Source organism: Leopardus geoffroyi, chromosome D3 (assembly GCF_018350155.1).
Source record: "Leopardus geoffroyi isolate Oge1 chromosome D3, O.geoffroyi_Oge1_pat1.0, whole genome shotgun sequence".
Taxonomy (NCBI): Eukaryota; Metazoa; Chordata; class Mammalia; order Carnivora; family Felidae; genus Leopardus; species Leopardus geoffroyi.
In genome coordinates this window covers 18,333,167-18,358,656 of record NC_059339.1, presented here as the reverse complement: position 1 = coordinate 18,358,656, position 25,490 = coordinate 18,333,167, and the positions used below count along the sequence as shown (strand labels likewise).

At 47.9% G+C, this 25,490-nt stretch overlaps 1 protein-coding gene across 6 annotated transcripts in view; it reads right to left on the bottom strand.

Annotated features, from left to right (window-relative positions):
- ACACB (acetyl-CoA carboxylase beta) overlaps positions 1-25,490 on the bottom strand; it is a 112,891-nt gene that overhangs the window by 13,765 nt on the left and 73,636 nt on the right. For all 6 annotated transcript variants that reach the window (XR_006707805.1, XM_045459127.1, XM_045459125.1 and 3 more), the window contains 14 exons: positions 24,440-24,558; positions 19,359-19,496; positions 18,535-18,634; positions 18,338-18,445; positions 13,891-13,947; positions 13,609-13,650; positions 12,393-12,608; positions 10,633-10,788; positions 9,691-9,894; positions 8,696-8,851; positions 3,883-4,005; positions 3,510-3,779; positions 2,499-2,596; positions 1,261-1,381 (listed from right to left, as the gene is read on the bottom strand). Coding sequence is in view for 5 of the 6 variants with exons in the window: in XM_045459127.1 (XP_045315083.1) it covers positions 1,261-1,381; positions 2,499-2,596; positions 3,510-3,779; positions 3,883-4,005; positions 8,696-8,851; positions 9,691-9,894; positions 10,633-10,788; positions 12,393-12,608; positions 13,609-13,650; positions 13,891-13,947; positions 18,338-18,445; positions 18,535-18,634; positions 19,359-19,496; positions 24,440-24,558 (1,908 nt within the window). In the remaining variant the exon portion in view is untranslated. The remainder of the gene's footprint in view (positions 1-1,260; positions 1,382-2,498; positions 2,597-3,509; positions 3,780-3,882; positions 4,006-8,695; positions 8,852-9,690; positions 9,895-10,632; positions 10,789-12,392; positions 12,609-13,608; positions 13,651-13,890; positions 13,948-18,337; positions 18,446-18,534; positions 18,635-19,358; positions 19,497-24,439; positions 24,559-25,490) is intronic.

The window sequence follows — 25,490 nt, the reverse complement described above, 5'->3', positions numbered from 1 at the left end:
TCTATACCAAGGTAAGAGTGTTGTGCCAATGTCAATGTCCTGGGTTCGATAATGTATTATGTAGGATACTGCCTTGGGGGAAGCTGGGTGAGGGGGACAGAGGACCTCTCTATACTGGCTTGTAACTTCTGGGGAGTCAGTCGTAAACTTTTTCAAAATTATATATATATCTATATAGCTATCTATCTATATCTATCTATATATACATATATATAGATAAATACACACATATATATGTCATCATATATAATCATATATACGATATATGTCATATATAATTATTCGTTACATCATCATATATAATTATATGATATGTGATATGTCATAATGTATATAAATGTTATATCATTATATATGATATATGTGTGATATGTGTTATCATGTAATTATATATTATATATGTCATATCATGTCATATGTCATATATCATGATGTCACCATCATAATGATATATATACATTATGACATATATCATATATATCATATTGATATAAGTGACATTATATATGATACATATAAAAATATGTACTTTGGAACATATAAACATACATATCTTTTGTAGATATTAATATATATAGATTTTGAAACATATATGAAATATATGTAAATGAGATGCAGAACACTAGCCTAAGGAAGACACTCATGGCCACATTTTCCACCCTGGAAACTGAAGCTCCAACATCGAATGTAAAGATAAGGTCTTAAACGACAATCTACCATGAAAGAGTAGTATTACCAGAAACAGCAAATACTTTTGAAAAGGCCAAGGGAGGGAAGGGGGAGATATTCATTCAGTACCAATTAAAACCCGACAAAAGTTCTTCTAAATACTCAGTACCTTTTAAATAAGAAGACATTGGACTGTGGTTCAAACACAACTATAAAAAGATACATTTTGAGATAATTGTTAAAACTGACCCCCGAACCAGGTTTCAAGGATATCAAAGAATTGCTGTTGATGTTGGTGTTCTTACACCAAAATGACAGTACCGTCATTTTGTAAAAAAGCATGGCGGGGCAAGGTCTTTATCTAGTAAATATCTGCATCGGAGCATCCACAGACGGAAAGACAGGGCCAGGGGCTTGCTTTAAAATATCCCCAAACAGGAGAGCAGAGGGACCAAGGGGGCAGGACGAGCTGCTGGCTGACAATCACCGGAACTGCACGATGAACGCACGGGGCTCTTTACTTCCGGGACGCTTACAAAGATTCCGTAAGAGAAGGGCGAAAAGGAAAAGGAAGTATAATAGGAGACTCACCATACTGATGGTGACGATCTCTTCGTAAGCTAGGGAGGACTCCCCTGCAATCATGCCCGAGCCCTTGAGGTTCTCCACGCCCAGGCCACGGTCCTTCCCGATGATATCCGTGATGACATACCTTCACGAACCGAACATGGATTCAAGACCAAGCTCTAGCCCAGAAAAATTCAAGGCGGACGCACTTCCCCGGGACCCAGGGCAGGAGGGACGGACGAGCAAGGTGAGGGAACAGAAGGTGACAAAGCAGCCAGGGGTGAAAGGAAAGCAGAGGTCTAGGACCTTCACAGTTGGTCCTGAAGTTTCTAGAAGGGCAAGTACAGCATCAGTAATTATCACCCTTCCAACCAAAGATGTCTGCCTATTTGGAGGCTAGCCTCATGAAATGTTGCCCCCACCCTGCCTACCTCCAAAAACCATCTAGAATAGCGTTTGGTCTACAGAGAGATGGGGAAAGCCACTTCGTTCACAATCAGCCAATCAACCAATCAGTCAGTCAAGAGATTCTATGGCCACAGAAGTGTAAGCCACTATACAGCCCAGCCCCTGTTAAAGATTCACAAGACACTGCAACCGTTAAAGGTTCTGAGAAGGTCTGCAGTAAAGATGCTTTTTAGATCTCCTTTAAATCCAGTGTTCCTCAACTTACTTGATTATGGAACTTTTTCTACACTACCCACCCCACCCTCCCACCCCACCCCCCCCCACCCCCCGCCCACAACACATCACCAACTAACATTCCAGAAAACCTAGCTGGGAAATTCTGATTTTGTCAACCTCACTAAAACAAACCAAACCAAACCAAACCAAACAAAAACCTGCAAAATTCCCTGGAAAAGATAGCTGGTAGCTGGTAGCCTTGAACCTTCTCACTGGGGCAGACCCCCGCCTTGCCTACACCTTACCAGCCTGCCAAATCGCTGCTGTGTCAGTCTGGCTAATTGGGCATAAACATGAGCTGGCAGCTCTGGGGAACCCATCTAATTCTTCTTGCGTGATGTACTATTTTTATGAAAGCTGTGACTCGTTTGGGGCTGGCAAGGAAGGGCTCACCCTGGAGAATTCCCCAGGTGTCTAAGTCGTCGGTGTCCAGAAAGCTCAGGGGTCCCCACTGTACAAACACCACCACCCCATTTGAAAACGTCACCCACAAGCCCAGAGGCAAAGAGAGGGATTGCCCATTAGCAGCTGAAATCGACCAGAGGCAAAATGAAGGAGCTACCTGATAAATTACTTACCTGGACTCTCCCTCTTCCTCGATGTGTTTACAATGGACAGAGTTTAGGGAGCTGATTCTGGTGTAGTCTTGAGGCGTCAGGTACAGGTATTTAAATCCCTTAAAAATAGATATACTCCAGTGAGGCTGTGAATTCAGCTCCCTGCACTCGACAGCCAATGTTTTTTATAAAAAACCACAACACTATAGGGGCGGAGGTTAATAACGAGTCAACAATGTGTTAACAGCCTAGTTAACATGTCTGCTGTTAATACCATATTCATAACGGCTATACACTGAAGGTCTGATCAGTGCTAAGAGCTCTCCACTCATCTTTACACACAACCTCACATTTTTCCAGCTCTGATTCAGTTCCTCAACGATCTTTCCATCGTTGCTCCCCTGAAGGGTCCCTTTTGTTCCCTTATTGCCAGCTCCCTCCACCAAATTTTATTATATAGTTTACGAACCATGCGTATGTATGCGTATGTATATATGTGTGTGTGTACGTATGTGTACATGATTTTTACATGAAAAGAATAATTTTTGCCCCTCTGGCAGAGGCAGGATCACCCCCTTGAGACTGCATGCTTTGCCTGCAAAAAATAACTGTCCCCTGCAGTTCCCCATCATGAAATGCGTGCTTTTCTCTCATTCACTGCGCCTGTATCGTGGCCGGTGCCTCTACGTCTCCCAGATCATTTCTGAGAATTCTCTGAGGCCAGGGCTATGTCTCATTCACCTTTGTATCCTTCATGTACAGTGCATTCAGGAGGTGCTCAGCCTATATTAGCTCAACGTTTACAAACTTGTCTTCATTATCGTTCCCCTAAGGTGCCTTTTTAGACATTTTTTCCTAATTGCCACCCCGTCTCATGAAATGTTAATACTGATCAACTTTATACGCCTTTTGTGTGCTGTTCGTAGGTCTGTGCTTTGTACACAAAGACCGCTAAGATTTTTTCCGCCCCCTTGTGGGCGCCATCAGCCCCACCGGGTGGCGCCACACCGCCAGGCTGGCTTTGTGACGTACTTTGTGGGGGTCTCCTGGGTCCACCCAAGCCACCTGGAACATGTGCTTGATCTCCTCTGCAAGGCCGATACAGGCCCCGCTGTTGGCTGCGAGGTAGATTTTGGGGATACCCTCTGCCCGGGCCATCTCAGACGCACGCAGATACAAAAGGTCTTCTCCCAGGCCGAAGGATCCAATGCGGAAGGTGATGTCATTGCTGATGACGATCGCGTCCCGCCCTTCTGGATACTCTCGGGTCTTAAACCTCATCTTGAAGGCCACCATGCCCACCTGCCGAGGGGATGCACACACGAGGAAAACGGTTTGTTTCTTCAGGGGGACATTTTTGGAAAGGGTGATTCCAGCCAGGGGCTGGGCTCTGCTGAATTCTTGCCTCATTTCCTCCAGGGAGGCGGTTCATCTCCACCAGCTGGCCCTGAGGGTCCAGCACGAGCTCGGTGTATGTCAGGATGTCTTTGGGGTACTTGTCCGTGGAGCCCCACAGTTTAAGGAGAGCCTGGGGACAGGGAAAGAAAGAGAAAACCTGAAGTCACCATTAGGGAGGCACATTTTCTAGTTCTCTCTTTTTTTAAAGCATCCACTCTTTAAAGCACTCACAGAAAAACCACACAGAATAATAAATACCCAAGCACCTACCTCGTGGTTTTGTCAAATCCTAATTTTTCCGCGGTTGCTTATGAATTTTTTTAAAGGAATAAGAAAAATGCAGTTGAGGCCCCTGGTGTAGCCCTCCCCAACCCGTCCCTCCAACCCCTCCCCAACCCCAGATAACCGTGTGTCTTGAACTTAGCGTCTACTAGTCCCATGCATGTTTTTATGCATTATATATACATACATTTAAAACATGCCGGGCGCCTGGCTGGCTCAGTGGGAAGAACACGTGACTCTTGATCTCAGGGTCATAAGTTCGAGCCCCACGTGAGGATCGAGAGTTGTGTGCTCTTCCCACCGCACCAGCCAGGCACCCCTGCATGATTTTAAAATTTAAATAAATGGTCTGGCCCTGGACACATCCTTCTGCACCTTGCCCCATCGGCTCCCCCATAGGTGTGAGAAATGTATCCATAATGAGAAATTTAACTCTGGTTCATTTTTTCTACTATTCAGTTTCCATGGTGTGAGTAGATCATAATTTACTTATTCATAGCCTTTTCTAAGGAACATTTAGTTTGCTTCCAATTCTACAGTATTAACAATAAGGCCGTAACCAGCATTCTGATGGTCTCTTCTTATAAACCTGGATGAGTCTCTCCAGGTAGGTACCGAGGAGCGGAATTGCTGGGTCACTGGGTTGGTGAAGCTTCAAGTTTGATCAATATTACCAAACTGCTCTCTCTTTTTTTTATGTTTATTTTTAGTTTTGAGAGAGAGAGAGAGAGAGAGAGAGAGACAGAGCACAAGTGGGGGAGGGGCAGAGACAGAGAGGGAGACACAGAATTTGAAACAGGCTCCATCCAGGCTCTGAGCTGTCAGCGCAGAGCCCGACGCAGGGCTCGAACTCACCAACGGTGAGATCATGACCTGAGCCGAAGTCGGACACTTAACCGACTGAGCCACCCAGGCGCCCCCTGCTCTCTCATTTTTAAAGACCCTTTACAGGTCCAGTAAGAAGGCATAAGAATTCCTTTGTTCCATGCACTTGCCAATACCTGTTTTGTCAAATATTTTAACGTTCACCTGTCTGCTGGGTGTGAAATTATACTGCGGTATTAATCTGTTCTCTACCGATTATTAAGGAGAGCCTCTGAATACACTTATCGACCATGGGAGTTTCTTTTTTGCCAATTTCCTCCTGTCTGTAATTCCCGTCCATATTTTTTATAGTTTTGCCTGTTTTTGTTTTTGTTTTCTAACTGATTTATACGTGCTCTTTAGATAATCTGTTGTAATCCCTTGCTGGTAATAGGCATTGAAACATATTCTTCCAAGCTGGGACTCATCTTTCCTTTTTTTGCATCAAGAACTTCAAAATTTTAATATAGTCAAGTTTATGGGTCTTTTCCTGTACAGCTTATGCTTTAAACGGACTCCAAGTAGCTTTAATCCCCTTGAAATTTATTTCTGTGTGCTAGATAAGGTAGAAATCAAAATTTACTTTTTCCAATTAGATAAATCCTCCTTTCCCTATGCAGGATATGCGCCAAGATACCCAGCGGATGCGTGAAACCCCTGACAGTACTGAACCCTATATATGTCGTTGTTTTTCTATACATATGATGAAGTTTAATTTATAAATAGGCACAGTAAAATTAATAATAAAAGAACAATTATAACAATACACTATAATAAAAGTTATGTGAACACAGTCTCTCTCTCTCCCAGAATGTCTTATTGTACTAAACTCACCCTTCTTCCTGTGATGACAGGAGATGATAACATGCCTACACGATGGGCTAAAGTGAGATGCCTGATGTAGGTACTGTGACATAGCGTTAGGCTAACACTGAACTTCTGACCACACGTCAGGAGGAGGAACCTCCGGTTCCAGACTGCCGTTGACCACAGGTAACTGAAACCGTGGAAAACGAAGCCACGGATAAGAGGGAACTACTGTACCTTTCGGTGACGTTCACTCCCTTGATTCACAATCCCACCTCTGCCTTCGGTCAAGGCTGTTTGTGAGTGGGTCTGATTTTAGGCTCTATGCTGTTCCACTGGTCTACTTGTCTGGCTCTATTGCAACAGTACACCGAAAAAAGTACTGCTACTTTAAAACAAGTGATGACGTTTGTTAAGACAAGTCCTCTTGCCTTTAGTTCTTTGTTTTTGCTATTCACAGCTTTTGCTTTTCCATACGAACTTTGAAGTTTCACCAAAAAAACCTCTGGAATTATACTGAATTATTCATTTGGGCAGCACTAACGTCTTTACTATCGTCCCATCATTCATGAGCATGATATATCCCTCCATTTATTTAGGCTTAAAGTATTTCAATAAAGTTTTAACATCTCCCCCACAAGGGTTTTGTACGTTTTTGGTTTGATTTAATCCAAAATAACCTCATCTTAATGTTGTTAATGGTATTTTTTTTCTAATTACATTTTGTAATTACTGCTGGTCTATAAAAACACAGTTAAGTTTTATACACCGATTTCGTACCTAGTAATCTTGCTACACTATCTCACTGGTTCTATACATTCTTGGATTTCTTTTTTTTTTTATTAATTTTTTTTAATATTTATATATTTTTGAGAAACAGAGATAGAGTATGAGCAGGGGAGGAGCAGAGAGAGAGGGAGACACAGAATCCAAAGCAGGCTCTAGGCTCTGAGCTGTCCACAGAGAGCCCAACACAGGGCTCGAACCCACGAACCATGAGATCATGAGCTGAGCCGAAGTCGGACGCTTAACCAACTGAGACACCCAGGGGCCCCAGATTTCTTACAAAGACATCGATATCATCTGCAAATATACCATTTTACTTTCTTCTTTTGCATTTCAGTCTTTACGTCTTTTATTTCTTTTTCTTGTCTTATTGCATTGGCCAGGAACTCCAGTAAAAAAATGTTGAATGGATATGGTAATAATGGATATATATATATATATCTTCTAACATTTCACCATTAGGGGCTATTCATTTGAGATTAATATCTCAAGTATATCTCAAGTGTATCAAGATAAACTCCCTTCGGGGCGCCTGGGTGGCGCAGTCGGTTAAGCGTCCGACTTCAGCCAGGTCACGATCTCGCGGTCCGTGAGTTCGAGCCCCGCGTCAGGCTCTGGGCTGATGGCTCAGAGCCTGGAGCCTGTTTCCGATTCTGTGTCTCCCTCTCTCTCTGCCCCTCCCCCGTTCATGCTCTGTCTCTCTCTGTCCCAAAAATAAATAAACGTTGAAAAAAAAAAAAAAAAGATAAACTCCCTTCTATTCCTAGTTTATTACAAGTTTTTATTAGGAACAGATGTTGTCAAATACTTTTTTTGTATCTATTGAGAAATTTAAATTTTTTCTTAATCAATTAGTATGGTGAATTACATTAATAGACTTCCTAATATCAAATCATAGAAGCAGTTACAGGATAAACCCTACTTAGTCCAACTTTAAAAATCATTACTGGATTTCATTTACTAATATTTTGTGTCCGTGTTCATAAATGAGACAACATATTTCCCTTCTCCTAATGTTCTAATCTGGGATTCCATATTAAGGTAATAATAACCTGATAAAACAAGTGAAAAAGCATTCCATTTGTTTTTCCTACTCTCTACACAATTTTTATACAAAGGTAATTATCTGTTCTTTGAAAGTAAGATAGAAATTGTAAAACCATCCAGGCCCAATTTTAACGAATAGACTTGCTGAACTATTATTCAATTTCATCAATGCTAATAATCTGTTTAGATTTTCTACCTCTTCTTGAGTCAGTTTTCTTGGTAATTTTCCTTTAAGTTCTCAAATGTATGGGTTGTCCATACTATTCTGTCTCTTTATCTAAAAGAAAGGGGATGGGGGCACCTGGGTAGCTCAGTCAGTTAAGTGACCAACTTCGGCTCGGGTCATGATCTCGCGGTTTGTGAGTTCGAGCCCCGCATCGGGTTCTGTGCTGACAGCACGGAGCCTGGAGCCTGCTTCCGATTCTGTGTCTCCCTCTTTATCTGCCCCTCCCCTGCTCATGCTCTGTCTCTCTTTCCTTCAAAAGTAAATAAAAAAATGTTACTGCACTGACAACGGTGAATGGATTCCATTAGGGTGGAATTTTATTTGCGGAGACCCATTTTCCTGTATTTTCCAATGAACACTTCAATCACTAGGAAAACACAACAAGACACTGTTTTTAAAAAGTAGACTAAAAGTTCCTTAAAGCTAGTGAGGACCCCACCCTCTTCCTCAGGGTCGACCTACCCATAGCATGGTGCCTGGAATGTGGCAGGCACAGACCTTCACAAATGAGCTCTTAATAAACGAGCTTTCAAAAGGCCAGGAGGAAACACGCCAAAATTATTAAGCAATGTGTCTTTAGGACACGCAACCATGCTCCTTTATTTTCCTAAGCTTCTGGATTACGTGACTTTCTAACACGCGGAGGAAAGTAGGTTCATTTTAGACAAGACGCTAGGAAGCCATTCCCAATACGGAGTTCTTTAGGCTGGGGTCTTCAGGAGAGTAACTAAGGATGGGGAGGGGTGTGGGGCGGGTGGAATCCCTGGGGGGACCCAGGGTGGTGCCCCAGGAAAGCCACAGGACTTGCCTGCCTGAACATCTCCGGGAAGTCGTACACGTAGGTGGTGCCCAGGGACTGGGCCTGGAATCGCTTGGCCTGAAGCAGATCCTTGGTGACGTAGGGAGTGTTGATCAGCATCCCGTGCTGGGGGCCCTGTTTGTTGCCAAAGGAGTGAAACATGATCTGGGAAGACAGAAAGAGAAACAGAGTGAAGGAGGGGACTCCCAGAGAGCCACGCTCCCGTCCAATTTGCTCCCATCCTCCTCAACGAAAAGGCGGCGGAAAGAAGCAAAACACATCACATCACATGACAAAGCACACGCCCCAGAGAGCTAATCTTCTTTTCTCTGCCACTGTGGGCAAGCAGCACGAGAAGGGACAGTGACAGGTATGGGAGCGTAGCTCCAAAAATGTGACTATCATAGGGCTTTACACGCGCGCAAGAACTGGTGAAATCTGAATAGAGTCCGCATGCGTGTTATTAGCGCTGTACCAACGTCAACTGCCTGTCATGACAAGGTCCCGTTGTTTACGTTGCTATCACTGGGGGAGGTCGGGTCAAGGGTGCTTGGGAACTCTCTGCAGTCATGTTTTCCCCTCTACTATTTTTCCAACCTCCTGACACTCTTTAATCGCTTAAAAATAAAAAGTTATAGGTGTAACGGAAGTCAATGGGATATTTGATTTGGTGTACAAAGATCTGTTCTAAAACACGGCTGGGGAAAATACCCGTTGCCCTAAGTGAGCCAGCCTTATGGGAGCGGCACGACGGCGACCCACGGCACTCCGCATCTTATCCCAAATATCGGTCCTTGAATGGATCAAACTTCGGGTTGATTCTCCTTCGCAGAGGAATGAACAACTAGCATGCAGAAGCTGACACGTCTACTGTAAACTCAAAGCAGCCACCCCAATCCAGCAGATGGCCACCAAACATCATTTCAGTCTGTGTCTTGCTCTCTCGAGCAGACAGACCCCGACTGCACTTTGAGGTGGGTCGCTGTGGGCCCGCCCAGCCTTACGTTTCCAGATCTGGGGTCGGTGACTTCTTTGTAGAGGCTGATGTCCAGGTAGTAGCCCGACTCGTTGGTGATGAACAGGCGGATGGGAACAGCACTGCCGGTGGTGGTCTGGCGGATGTTGATCTTGACCTCAGCCTGCAGTACGCGGAGTTTCCACAGCCGGCTGCCGTAGCGCATAACCATGGAACGCACGGACTCCTCGATCTGCCCCCAAATCACAGCAATTCCACTCTCAGGCCCCCATCCAGGCACACTGGTAATATACAGGTCTAGCTATTCATAAATCGTTGTGATAATAACGGAACGATGAGGGACACTGAAGGCAAAACACCTGTGACACAGTACGGTCCCAGAAATAGCCACGTGCTAAGTATATGAAGATCATGATCTCATTTCATCTCATAATTACTCCGAGAGGGCGGCATTTTTATGCCCCACTGACAGATGAGGAAACTGAGACTGGCAAGTAACAGAGCTAGTGTGCCTACATTATATCAATCTGTATCTGCACCGTGTGGCTCGAGCCTTTGCATTTTCTTTTCCTGGGAACTATGTGGGTTGATGGAGACGGGGCATCAGCACGGGCCCTCTGCACCCCACAGATGCCATGCTGATGTCCCAGGACTTCTTTCATCCCAGAATCACCAGCACCAACCCTGCCTGTTCATGAAGAACCAGCCACGGGAGAACGGTTCTCTATCCCCTTCCCTCCTATACACGGTCCCCAAGAGCCCAAGGAGCCAGGAACCAGGGATGAAATTTGGGGCATTCGCGTCATCCCAAGAGTGAAGCATGCTGCCCGGGAAAGGGTGAACGTCAGAACAGGGATAACCCTAAGGCGGTGGCAAAAACAGGGCTCTGGAACTTAATGGACAGGAGGTTGTCCACCTGCAGCCACAGGCCCAGGGAAAGTTGAACCCAGTGCCTCCCCAGAGGCGAGACCTTGAAGGGGTCCATGATGACGGTGGGCACGAAGTTCAGGAAGATGTGGTTGCAGTCGGTGCGTACACTGGTGTTGTTGAACGCCACCTCCAGCTCATCCATGGCTTCCAGGAGCAGACGCTCACCCTCGTTCTGCAGGTACTCAAAGGAGGCTTCCTGCCAAAGCGGGAGGGACAGACGCTAAGGCAAGGGGCGCAGGGCTGGAAACGGGGCCTCAGACACACAAGGAGAGAGGAAAACATTGCCCCTCCCCCGAAAAGTATGCCCAGCGAGTATACGCCGAGCCCTGCCTCTGAAGGTGAAGGCACGTCAAAGGCTGTCCAGCGTCCTGACCCTGCCTTCTATCTTCTGTAGTGTGATGCTCTGACCACTGGGGGCCTCCCTGACCCCGGAGGGACCACCGCTTCCAGGGTTACCGATTCCGAGAGACAGTCAACGACTCACCCCAAAGTGAGTGCACTTTGCAAAATGCAAACCAACCAATTTTCAGAGCACACACCTCCTCTTCGGGGCTCTCGCGTTCCAAGTCACTGTCCACCTGCCCTAATCACCCCAGGCCCAGGTGCCGGACAACCAGAGACAGCCCCTCGGTTCCAGAACCTACTGAGATTGTTCAAACAAGCCAAACCCAAGCCGGCCTACCCTGCCGCACCTGATCCTTCCTGCAGAAACCACCACAAAGGTTCTTATCCACGTTTCCCCCTCCCCCCCGGCCTCTCGGCCGCCCCTGGTGCTTCCCCATGTGGCTCCCTGTGTAAGGTGTGCCCCCACTCTTGGGATCTGAGAGTGACAATCTTTTCAGTGGTAACTGCTTCCTGATCTATCAGCCTTACTGTACCTGAAAATAATAAGACCCCTGGAGGTAGCTGGTTGACTGAGGCAGCAAAAAACTGACATGAGCTTAACATCGATCAATAGAGGGTTAGGAAACAAAACAAAACAAAACAAAACCACACACACGGTACATCCAGGCAAAGACAGAGCATGAGGCATACCATCTTTATCAACACGGGAGATGAGGTCTACGAGGCCCTGACCAGTAAAAGAGCAACAGTATTCAAACGGTTGGTCCACCGGGAGCCCCGCCCCCAACACTACACCTGCAACTCAGGTCATGATCTCACAGTTCCTTGAGTTCGAGCCCCGCGTCGGGCTCTGTGCTGACAGCTCAGAGCCTGGAGCCTGCTTCGGATTCTGTGTCTCCCTCTCTCTCTGCCCCTCCCCTGCTCACGCTCCCACGCTCTCACACACTCTCTCTCTCTCTCTCAAAAAATAAACATTAAAAATTTTTTTTCTAAGTAGTTTTCGGGGGTGCCTGGCTGGCTCAGTCAGTTAAGCGTCCAACTCTTGGTTTTGGCTCAGGTCACGATCTCATGGTTCGTGAGTCTGTGCCCCACGTCGGACCCCAAGCTGACAGCACAGAGCCTGCTTGGGATTTCTCTCTCACTCTCTCTCTCTGCCCCTCCCCGGCTCGCTCTCTTTCTCTCTCAGAAAGTAAACACATAAACATGAAAAAAAAAATGTTTCATCAAAAACCATACTCTCCAGTGTGATTTGAAAAGCTCGCAACAGAATCACAGGTGACTTTTCTGGCTGCGTTGGAAAATGGTCACGCGCTCAGGAGGCACACACAAGCAACTCCCTGAGCACGACAGGACTCTGCTACCTGCTGAATTCCCTTCACGCGGACACAGCGAAGGGAAGGCCGGCACGCGAGGGACAGGTTCAGGGGGAGAAAGAAACACTCCACGACGCTTTACCTTCGTAATGAGGTCCGAGTGCCGGATGATGGCGCGGATGAAGAATCTGTGGTCTGTCACCTCTGCGCCTTCTTTCACTTTGGCGGCGCCCAGGTACAGGTGCATCTTGTGGTTGGCGCAGGGCACGGCGGTCAGATCGAAGCTGCGCATCCGGCTGAGCTCCAGCTGGAAGGCCAGGGCGGGCTCCAGGTGACGGTAAATGCGATCTTCTGCAAACTGCGGGCCGGCCAGAGAGCGAAGACGGACAGACACACAGACAGACGCTGAATTTGACACCGGGGCCGCACGCCTGCCTGGTGGGCGCCCTGTCCTGCAGCCCCCGGTGTTCGTCAGCTTAGCACTCAGGGGATGTAACCTTCACGGTGTCACCGTGGGCAGCTCTAGGGCTCAAGAGACTCGGGGTTTGGGAAGGTCCAGACAAGAGCCACGAGCACCGTAAGACCTGAGTGCCGGCACGAGCCTCTCAGCTCCCAGGTGAGCCTGCCCGGTCCCCGGCGCCTGCCAGCACGGCCTCTTCTCTGTCACAGCACAGGGTACCTCTCGGGAAGTCACTAAAGGCTGGGTTCTCTGTGGAAACTGGTCCCGAAAGGAAGCGACAGACAGTGCTGGAGACCGAACTAGAGGAGAAGATGAGGACCCGAAAGAAAGGATGGGTCTTACGCAGAAATGGAAGGCTTTGGATAAATTAAACCACAACACGCCGAACAGGATGGAGTCCGGAGTTTGTGATGGGAGTAAGCCTGCCTGTTCTAGAACAGGGATGAGCAAAAGCTTTTCTTAAAGGGCCAGAGAGGGAATATATGAGGCTGGTGGGCCACACGGTCGGTCAGAGCCACGTGATCTCTGCCACTGGCACAAGAAAGCCACAGCAGAAAACAGGAGATCCGATGGGTGTGGCTGTGTTCCAGCCAAACTCCGTTTATAAAAACAGGCAGCCGGTCTGCAAGAACGTAAGAAAAAGAGGTCGGGAGAGCCATCCGAGGACAAAAGTGATCCAGATGAGGGAGAAACCAGAGTGAAGATTGAAAGGGCAGGAAGCATGGGATCTCAGCTCCACAGAGAAACACAATCCCAGAGGAAGGCTGGAGTTTACACAAAAGTTACATGTCCGTTCTTGAAAACGGAGGTTACCTCAAGGACTGGGGACCATACTCTTCCCGAATATCAAAGATGCCAGGGAGGCAAGAACGATATCACTGCTTTCTTTACATCATACCTCATCCCTTGCTCTGAATGTGAAAAACTTCGGAAATTCTTTCTGCAAAAGAAATCCATAGACGAGACAATGAAATCAAGTAAGACTCATACAAATACTTGTTTTGTGATTTTTTTTTAAAGCCATAACCCCATCTGTTTCCAGAATGAATCCTTTGAAAACCTTCTCTTTTCTAGTGATTGCTCTCTTCAACCCCCATCTACTAAGTAAACATCAAATCAACGGCACGGAGTCTTAAGGAATGTTAAAGACTCACACAGATGCACTGAGAATCACACTGACCTCTTGGGCAATCAGGAATGTGATTCTTCGGAGTCCATATTCCACAAGGATGTTTTTCTGCATTAAAAACCAAATATGTAATGGAATCGTATTTAGCCACAAAAAGAAATGAAGTACTGATACAAGTTCCCACATGGATGAACCTTGACAACATGGTACTGAGTCAAAGACACCAGTCACAAAAGACCTCACGTTGCGTGATTCCATTTATGTGAAACATCCAGAATGGGCAGATACATAGAGACAGAAAGTAGATTAATGGTTGCCTAGGATGGGGAGGGTGTTTGGTTGAGGGAAAATGGGGAATGATTGCTAATAAGTTTTTTTGGTAGGTGGTGATGGCGAAAATGTTCTAAAATATATTTAGGGGTGCCTGGATGGCTCAGTCAGTTAAGAGTCTGACTCTCGATATCAGCTCAGGTTGTGATCTCACAGTCACAGGATCAAGCCCTATATCAGGCTCCATACCGGTCATGGAACCAGCTTAAGATTCTCTCTCTCCCTTTCTCTCTGTCCCTCCTCTCTCCCTCTCTCTCTCAAAATAAATAAACATTTAAAAAAAGTAAATAGTGGGGCGCCTGGGTGGCTCAAGTCAGTTAAGTATCTGACTTCAGCTTAGGTCATGATCTCATGGGCCATGGGTTCGGGCCCCACATCAGGCTCTGTGCTGACAGCTCAGAGCCTGGAGCTTGCTTTGGATTCTGTGTCTCCCTCTCTCTCTGCCGCTCCCCCATTCGTGCTCTGTCTCTCTCCGTCTCTCAAAATGAATAAACGTTAAAAAAAAATTTTTAAATAATAAATAGAATAAAATATAATGATGGTTACACAACTGTACTAATATTCCAAAAAGCACTGAATTGTACATATTCGATGGAGGAATAATGTAGTATGTGAATTATATTTAATAAAGCTGCTATATTAAAATATATACATACATAGACATACAATTCTTTAACATATCATGAAATCTTTTTTTTTATGAAATCTTTAATAAAATTGAGGAGGGAGGTCACTGTTATATTAAAAAGAAAGACAGGGTGGGGTGCCTGACGGCTGGCTCAGTCAGAAGAGCACGTGACTCATGATCTTGGGGTTGTGAGTTCTAGCCCCACGTTGGATATAAAGATTACTTAAAAATAAAAACTTTTGGGGCGCCTGGGTGGCGCAGTCGGTTAAGCGTCCGACTTCAGCCAGGTCACGATCTCGCCGTCCGTGAGTTCGAGCCCCGCGTCGGGCTCTGGGCTGATGGCTCAGAGCCTGGAGCCTGTTTCCAATTCTGTGTCTCCCTCTCTCTCTGCCCCTCCCCCGTTCATGCTCTGTCTCTCTCTGTCTCAAAAATAAATAAACGTTAAAAAAAAAAAATTTTTTTAAAAATAAAAAAAATAAAAACTTTAAAGAAAAAAAGATAAGTTGAGTAAAGAAACAAAAAAAGTATACTTTTTGTGCATGCAGTACGACTGCATTTACACAAAATTCCAGAATAGATGAAACTAATCCAAATTGTTAAAACTCAGGCTAGTGGCCGGTTATCTCTGGCAAGGAGAAGCTGGGAACATTCATTTTTTCTATCTGAATGCTGGTTATACTTAGGAATTCACTACGAAAATTCACCAGGTTGTACATTTATGATTTGTACCCTTTTCTGTATGTTAAACTTCAATAGGAAGGCATCCAAGAAAAAGTACAAAACTGTTTTTAGTTAATCCCTAAATGAAATATTATTACATACAGTATTATACAAGGGGAAAGAAAAAACCCAAAAGACAAGGAAATACAGTTCTTGCTTAACTGGTCCATACGGTAAAGAAACTTATCAGGGGAGATGAGTTGTCTTAGCGCATTTCAGAAAGACGTAACTAGACAAACACAAAAGAATACTTAGTAGGGGGTGCCTGGGTGGCTCAGTTGGTTAAGCGTCCAACTTTTGGTTTCGGCCCAGGTCACGATCTCACAGTTCATGGGTTTGAGCCCCAAATCCGGCTCCACACTGACAGTGCGGAACCTGCTTGGGATTCTGTCTCTCTCTGCTCCTCCCCTGCTCATGCTCTCCCTCAAAATAAACTTAAAAAAAAAAAAAGAATACTTCATGGAACGTTGGTTGCAAAGAGAACAAGATAAACCACAAAACAAAGAGGATGCGAATGTGGCAAAACTAACCTGGTTAGGGGGAGCCTGAATCATTAGTTCTCAACTAAAGATGTGCGTCAGTGTGTGCGTGGGAATGTATGTGTATATTAATGTGTGTATGTGCGAATACGTATGTAGGTATCTGCTTAATGTAAAAAAAAAATTTAAATACTCTAGCAATATATTGGAAGGACATTAAAAGTCCTTCCTTTCCCCCAGGTATATATTGTAGCCCTCCTCTCTTTGATATGTTACGTATAGACATACGTGTATCCCTCACTGCCCATACTTTTCCCTCCACTCTGCCCTCTCCAGGCAAGAACCACCAATTATCGTGAGCATCATTTGATCTGGTTATAGGGTAGGGCTAACCGCAACCGCTCAAATGTTGCCTTATCAACGCCATGGGACGCCACGTGTAACTTAAGAACATCAGCTATGTCAAGAAGAAACCAGACAAAGGGAAACACGTCAATATCTTCATCCCAGGGCTGGACTGTAGGGCTGTGGGTTTCATTTCAAAACCTGCTTTTCAGGGGCGCCTGGGTGGCTCAGCCTGTTAAGCATCCGACTTCAGCTCAGGTCACGATCTCACCGTCCGTGAGTTTGAGCCCCGTGTCGGGCTCTGTGCCAACGGCTCAGGGTCTGGAGCCTGCTTCAGATTCGGTGTCTCCCTCACCCTCCGCCCCTTCCCCACTTGCACTCTGTCTCTCTCAAAAATTAAAAAAAGTAATAAATTTTGAAAAAATTGAACAGTTGAAAAATAAATAAATAAAACCTACTTTTCAGATTTGTCTGCACCTTAAACTTTTTCTACAATGAACATCATTACATTTATTTTATTTTATTTATTTATTTGAGAGAGACAGAGATAGCGCAATTGGAGGAGAGGCAGAAAGAGAGGGAGGGACAGAGACAACCCCAAGCAAGCTCTGCGTTGCCAGCACAGAGACGGACACGAGTCTCAAACTCCTAAAACCGTGAGATATGACCTGAGCCGAAACCAAGAGTTGGACGCCTAGCTGACTGAGCCACCCAGGCGCCCCCTACATTTGTTGATTAATCAAGTAAAGACTAAGTAAATCACTGACAATAACGTCCCTAAGCTTCCATGGCGTTATCTGGGACTCAGCATCATTCACCCCCATCTTCCGCCTAGGAAGCCCCAGGTCCCCTGAGGGACACCGAGTCAGAGGAGGTAGTAAGTGTCCCTCCCACTTGGATACTATGGAGAACACAACAAATGTACAGGTAAATAGACTAAAAACCAACAACTAAAAATTTCCAAGTGGTCTGGAAGTTGGGACCAACTCAGAACTAACAGCCGGGCAGTGTGCCTGGGATTAATTTAGGAGTTCAGAAATCTCAGCATCCCATTTTACAGATGGGGAAACTAAGGAACAGAGAGGTAAAGTGACCTGCCCGAGGTCACACAGTACCTTCCCACTGTTTCTACCACCTACGCTTGCCAAGCTGCTCCACATCTGTTCGCAGCTGAGGTCTCTGAGCGTATATAACAGCTGTTCCTACTGCCCGGGTGAGAAAACATGCTCACAACTGCCACACGGTTATAAAAGCAAGTTCTTTGCACAGATGGCGGTCAGCGTAAGTGACTATTTAAAGATTTGAGTTTTCTGGGTTATTTCGACAAAAAGCACTCCCCCCTAGACCCCAAACTATTTATCGAATGCCTCTGTGAAGTGGCATATATACACTGGCTCATTTCATCATTGCGCGGGCTAAGGAGTGTACAGGTGACCCCTGAACAACGTGGGGGCTAGGGGCACCGACCCCTGCAGAGTCGATAATCCACGTGTAACTTTCGACTCCCCAAGAACTTAATTATTAACAGCCGACTGTTGACCCGAAGCCTTACCTAGAACATCAACAGTCAGTTCCCACGTATTCTGCATGTTATATGTATTATGTGCTATACTCTTACGATAAAGCCAACGAGAAGAAGCGTTAAGAAAATCACAGGGAAGAGAAAAATACATTCATAGCCCTAATCCGTGTAGGAAAAAATCTGCGAATGAGCACACCCGCGCAGTTCAACCCATGTTGTTCAAACGTCCACTGCACATACTTTGCCTTTAGGTCGTTCCGACACCCGGGGAGGGAGAAACTCTGCCCCCACGTTACTGGGGGAGAAGCCAAGGCGCTACCACGTTCGGCTACTTCTGCCCAAGGTTACGGGCTCCCAGGAGTAGCAGAGCTAGGATGGGAAGCCGGGTCAGGACTCGGGCCCATGGGATGCCTTGCCACGGCAGCCCTTCCTTCCTGTCTCAGTGACTTGGGACCAGAGGCACGGCCGTCGTACCTTGGACTGTACAAACGTCCGGAAAATCGGCACCAGCTCCTCATCGTCCAGGTGGTCCGCGTACTGGATGGCCACATTCAGGATGTGGATTGGCTCCTCTCTGAGGCTCTGGGGGAGAAAACAAGGGCAGGGGGCAGGAGGCGTCAGGGGTCCCAGGCTGCCCCCTCCTGGACAGGCTCCCTGCTCAGGAGACTTACCTTGTTCTCTTCTTCAGAGTACAAGGGAGTGCAGGCCTTCCTGAAGAGGGGGATTTCCCTGGGCACGTTGGCAAAGCAGGAGATGACTTCGTCGAAGTTTCTGGGGGTATGGGGTGGAGAGGCAGGGCTGAGGGGCTGCCGGCTCCTTAAGGTCATAGGTCAAGATGTCACTCTGGCCAGGTGGAAGGACTGGGTCCTTCCCCTTTCCCACCGATGGCTCTAGGAGCTCATCCAACTCCGCCCAGGGCTCACTGGGTTCCTGACCAGGTCCAAGGCACCACTGATGGGGTATTTCCCCAAAGGGAAGAAGGGACCTATGTGATCTGAGATCGTGAATAAAAGAAAGGGTGTCCCGTGCTCTGGGGCATCAGCTGGGTTCCCAGTCACTGGCCGGGAGACCCTCATACCTCACTTCACCAAATCAACTAAGGCCATTGCGGAGTTACAACAAGATAACCCAAGCACGAGGCACAGCACATGGGAACGGGTGGAAAATAGGTGATACTAATAGGACTGATCGCTGATGTTTACTGAGAATGCCACCTATCCCTTAGCTACACTTTAAATACGATGTTTAATATACTCCATCTCATTTCATTTTCCTGGTGATCCCATGAAGTAGATCCTTCTCTTATCCCCATGATAAAAGATGAGAAAACTAAGGCACAGAGAGGTTAAGTAATTTGCTCAGAGTCTCAAGGCGAGGAAGCACATGGCCAGAATTTCAATACGGGCAGGCCACACAAACGAACTGGTGGGGGCCAGGAGAAGCTTGCCTGGCCCCTCTGCTCAACGTGTCTGGGAGACTGGGCCACTCTGGGTACCTCGTGAAGTCCTCAAATCTCCTGAAGGCAACCATGGCCCCCATCCGCTGACACAGTGGGGCAAAGCCGCTGTCCATGAAGAGCTCGGTGCTGTGCCTCAGCAGGTCGGGGTTGGTGACACTGATGGGCACGGCCATCCTGCAGGGGGACCAGAGGAGGGGACTGATGCAGCTGCTTGAAGACCTGGCCCCAAGAGTTGCTCCTGCCCTGGAAGCTTCGATGAGCCAGACTAGCATTAGAGCCCTCCCACAGTGGGGCTTAAAATTGCACGTGGAACGGACTGGGGTCTGGGGCTGAGGAGTCCTTTTTTTTTTATGTTTTTTATTTATTTCTGAGAGAGACAGACTGTGAGTGGGGGAGGGGCAGAGAGAGGGAGACACAGAACGCGAAGCAGGCTCCAGGCACTGAGCTGTCAGCACAGAGCCTGACGTGGGGCTCGAACACACGAACCATGAGATCATGACCTGAGCTGAAGTTGGAAGCTCAACCGACTGAACCACCCAGGCATGGGGCTGGGAAGTCTTCTCTGATTGCTCAGGACCTGGTACAGACTAAGAGTGCAACGAGCGAGGGAGGGAATGAATGAATGAATGAATGAACGAACGACGCAGACATGCATGCGTGCAGACAAGTCCAGCCTCCCCGTGGTCCCAGGGAAATCCAGAACGGTGAACTCAGCCACAGAGCATGAACACTCTTAGTGCCAACTTCTCCTGGACAGCCCAGCCCTAGGCGGCTGGTGAAAGGGCAGGCTTGGTTCTAGAGAGACACGCCAGGCTTCCGCTCTCCCAGTCCCTCCCTCTCCATCAAACCTGCTCTTGGGACAGGGGTCCGGAACCAAAACCGGCCCCTAGGCCAGCTGCCGGTGAGAGCTTAGCTGGCCACTGCCCCCAGGACTGGCAGCTCACCAGCAACAAACACAGACAGATCCCCTGGAGCCCTGGAATCAAGTGAAGAAGGGGTTACGAGAGGGGGTGCTGAAAAGAGGCCTGCTCTCCTGAAAAGGAGACCTCCTTGCAAGACTGGCCCTTGGCTGGTGTCTGGGAACTTGGGGAGGGTTCCCACCATTCCCTGAATCATACAAGAGGCTCGCTGTGCTCCAAATGTTTGTGCCGTGTGGTTTATGCAGAACACCTGCCTTCCTTCTCGAGTCGGGGATTTCAGCAGAAATCCCCGTGTTCGGCAGAGGGTGTCTACACGACCAGCCCCCGGCGGAAACCCTGGGCGCTGGGTCTCTAACCAGCTGCTGGACCGCACTGCACACAGGCCATCACAACACGTTGCTGGGGGAACAGAGCGCATCCTATGGGGCTCCCTTGGGGAGGACTCTTGCACTAGGCGTCCTGGGGACTTCACCCCCGTGACCCTCTTCCTTTTGGGGACGGTGCCCCACTTCGCGGACTTTCACTGCGACAAGTCACAGCCGTGAGCATGACCTATACGGAGCCCTATAAATCTTCCCAGCCACCTGTCGAATCTGGGGTGCTCCTGGAGACGCTGGACCCAGGTGGGACAGGGCTTCTGTGCCTTCCTGTTGGGTACCCCTGAAATCACTCCCCACCCCCTCCCCCAGGCTCCCTGCTCTTGGACAGCTAAATACAGAGAAACAAACCGGCATAGAAGCATGGGCTGAGTTCAGCCCACAGGTGACTTGGGTCCCTACAGCATTTTTAATTTTTTTTTTAAGTTTATTTATTTATTTTGAGAGAGAAAGAGCAGGGGAGGGGCAGAGAGAGGGAGAGAGAGAATCAGGACAGAGCCTGACACGTGTTTCAAATTCACGAGCCTGGAGATCCCATGACCCGAGCTGAAAGCAAGAGTCGGACGCTTAACTGACTGAGCCACCCAGGCGCCCCAGTCCCTGCAGCATTTTTAATAGATTCCTACCCATCACTTACCTGTTCAGAGCGAAAAGTTGAAGGATTTAATTTTTTTTTTCTTAAGTCTAGATGTCTTACTTCTCTTGGGGGACAAAAAAAAGGAAAGATGTGGGCCGGCTGGGCCATTTTCCTGGGGGTCGACCAGCAGCTCGCAGGCACAGCCACTCTCTCCAGCTCCTGCCTCCCAGCTGTGCTCACAGCTCCCCCCCGCCCCCCCCGCACCGTGGCCCTGGCCCTCAGTCCTGGCTGCACCCCGCGTGAAGGTCCGCTGGCCTCTGACCTCCCTGCACTGGTCCCCTGACCCAAAGAACAATGCGCCTGGCTCTCCAGCCGGGTCCTCCTGGAGGTGGGACTTCAGTCATCGCAGCCCTTCCCGAAGGCCCTGAGAAGCAGGGCTTGGTGGGGACGGGGAGTGGGGGAGAGCAGGCAGAGTGTGCCCTGAAGCCACCAGCCCAGAGCAAGCTTCCTGTGCTCCCAGCCAACAGCCACAACAAGGAGCTGAGAGGGTCAGGGAACCCCCTCCAGAGGCCTCAGTGTCTGTGCGGGTCAAAACAGGAGCCTGTATGGGGCGCCTGGGTGGCTCGGTCGGTTAAGCCTCCAACTTCGGCTCAGGTCATGATCTCGCGGTTTGTGGGTTCAAGCCCCGCGTCGGGCTCTGTGCTGACAGCTTGGAGCCTGGAGCCTGCTTCCGATTCTGTGTCTCCCTCTCTCTCTGTCCCTCCCCCACTCATGCTCTGTCTCTCTAAAGAATAAACGTTAAAAAAAAATAGGACCCCGTGACCACACTGGTGGTCACAACGAATAACCCAGATATATATGTCAGTTCCTCCTAAGGAACAAGGTGCAACTGATCCACAGGCTTTAAGAAAGCAGCCCTCCTTTCCTAACTGGGTGGGACTCTTAAGGCAAAGAACAGAATGCCTCCTCACGGGCACAGAGTTTCCAAAGCCCTTTCACCATGCCTCCCACTGTCCCCGAAACGATGCCAGGGCCACAAGCACTTTATCCCCTTTTCTCTCAATTGGGGAAAATACCATCATCTCCCCCCATTTTTTTTTTTTTTTGGAAATAGGAAGGGTAAAAATAAATGATAAATACGAAAGAAGGTGCCTCATGGAGAAGCACTTCTTTCCTTCGCCCATAACAGAGCAACACCTGGGGCATCTGGGTGGCTCAGTCAGTTAAGCGTCCGACTCATGATTTCGACTCAGGTCATGATCTCACAGTTTGTGAGTTCGAGCCCCACGTTGGGCTCTGCGCTGACAGTACAGAGCCTGCTTGGGATTCTCTCTCTCTCTCTCTCTCTCTCTCTCTCTCTCTCTGCTCCTACCCAACTCATGCTCTCTCTCTCAAAATAAACTGAAAAATTGTTCTTCAAAAAAACCAAAGCAACACCCTTATTCTTAAAGGCAATGGAAAGAAAAACATAGATTTTGAAATCCCAAGAGATCCAAATATACCCCGCTCCCCCCCCCCCACACACACACTGGAATATTACCCAGAAATGAAAAAGAATGAAATCTTGCCATTCGCAACGTTGTGGATGGAGTTAGAGGGTAAGCGAAATAAGTCAGTCAAAGGAACACAAGTACCGTATGATTTCATTCATACATGGAATTTAAGAAATCAAACAGATGGACATGGGGCAGGGAAGGAAAAATAAGATAAAAGCAGAGGAAGCAAACCATAAGAGACTCTTGACTACAGAGAACTAACTGAAGGTTGATGGAGGGAGGTGGCGGGGGGATGGGCTAGATGGGTGATGGGCATTAAGGAGGGCACTTGTGGTGAGCAGTGGGTATTGTATGTAAGTGATGAATCACTGAAACCAATACTAAACTACGTGTAACTTGAATTTAAATAAAAACTTGGGAGGCAAAAAAAAGAAACCATGAACGCTATTGCCCACACAGACCCAAGATCTGGTTAACTCAACGCCCCAGTCATGATGAGACCGTCCTCCTAGCCACGAGCAAAGCCTGCGGGGAGCCCCAGGAGAACCAGACACAGAGGGGCGAGGGGAGAGGGAAAGGAAACTCTCCACACTGTAGGGAGAGTGATTGCTTTAGTGGAAGGTGACACATTCTACCTGACCAGAACGGTACTTTGGGTCCTGAAATAAGATGGATTAAAAAAAGACATGATGAGGGAACAGCAGAGGCACACCAGGATGTCCCCAGCTGAGCCCATCGTGGGGATCCAGACAGGCCAACACCGGCCCCGGCTGGTAGCTCCAGAGGTCTGTCGGGTGCTGCGGAGAGCACTCTGGAGGGAGGCATGTGGCTCGAATCCCTACCCTGCGTACAGCTGGGCGTATACCAAGGGGAGGCCCCAGGGCCTAAATGGAGATAGGAACACAGTTTTGGCCAACAGATGGTGAGGGCTGAATGAAACAGGATGTGGAAGTTCACGGTGCCCGACCAATGGCATAGCGATAACCATCACAGGGATCACTAATGCTCACCAACAGCTTTCTGCATGCCAGGCACGCCCCTAAAAGCCATGTGGGCCTTATCTCACTTATTCCCCATAATGATCTAGGAGCGCGCCACCGGAGCGAACGTTCTGCGGTGATGGAATGTTCTAGAACTGCAATATCCCACGTGGCAGCAGCCACAAACCACATGTGGCTATGGGGCACTTTATTTATTTATTTATTTTTTTTTTAATTTTTTTTTTCAACGTTTATTTATTTTTGGGACAGAGAGAGACAGAGCATGAACGGGGGAGGTGCAGAGAGAGAGGGAGACACAGAATCGGAAACAGGCTCCAGGCTCTGAGCCATCAGCCCAGAGCCCAACGCGGGGCTCGAACTCACGGACCGCGAGATCGTGACCTGGCTGAAGTCGGACGCTTAACCGACTGCGCCACCCAGGCGCCCCTATGGGGCACTTTAAATGCAGCAGGTAGGCCCGAGGAGCTGAATGTGTCATTGAATCTCACTCGATTTAATTTAAGGAGCCCACACAGAGGTAGTGGCTTCCACACTGGGAAGTACAGGTGCATGGGGCAGGCATTGGATTATCTCCTTTTGCAGATGAGAGAACAGAGACGTAGGGAGATCCCACGGTGGGGAAGCGGCATTCCTGAGGTCCCTCCCCAGACATACTCGCTGGGTCCCTCCAGAGACAGGGCTATGGTGGCCAGGGAGAAAAGAAACACCCACCACCCCTCCCCCCCCGGGTGCGCCCCACTCCATACCGGTTTGGGTGGGAGGAGGGCAGCATGAACTGGAATTCTACCACACAGGTGCCATCTGGGAGCTGCCGGTGCTGCAAGCTGTTTAACTCATAGGCGATGTAGCCCCTTCGCACGTAAACCTAAGGGAGCAGAGGCACAGAAGACATTGCCGCAGAGGGCCCTCCAGACCAGAGAAAACTCAGGCTGTAGCGATACCAGAAACCCTCTCTAAATGAGCCCTACGAAGTAGCAAAGAGAGAGTCTGCTCACTCTTTACAAGGTTACCTTCTTTGCAAAGGGCTCGATAGTAAATATGTGTTTTATTTACCTATTTTTGTTCATGTTGAGAGAGAGTGTGCGTGCACGACGAGCGGGGCACAGAGAGAGAGAGAGAGAGAGAGAGAGATTCCCAACCAAGCTCCAAGCCTTCAGCGCAGAGCCCAATGCGGGGCTCAAGCTCACAAACCTCGAGATCATGACACGAGCTGAAGTTAAGAGTCGGACGCTCAACCGACGGAGCCACCCAGGTACCCCTAGGGAGTAAATATTTTGGACTTTGGGGGACAGATGGAGGATGCATCGTCTCTGTCACAACTATTCAATTCTGTTGTCGCAGCCTGGAAGCGGCCAAGGGTGATATGTAAATGAATGGGCGTGGCTGTGTTCCAATAAACCTTTATTTATAAAATCAGGCAGTGGGCCACATGTGGCCCACAGGCTGTCACTTCCAACTCCTACTCTAGAGTGCGCCATCCAGGAGGAATGTAACACAGCCACGTGTGCAATTTTAATTTCAAATTTTCCAGTAGCCACTTTAAAAAAAAAAGGCAGCAGGTGAAAATGTTTAATAATAGACTTCGTTTCATCCCCAATACCTAACGTAATGTCATTTTCATAGGTAATCAGCAGAAAAAGTATTGATACATTTTAAATTCTTTCTCCACACAAAGTCTTTGGAATCCAGGGTGCACTTTATACTCAGAGCACAGCTCAACTCAGACAAGCTATGTTTCCAGTGCTCATGAGCCAGATGTCACCAGTGGCTGCCATATTGGATAGCACAGTTCTAGAG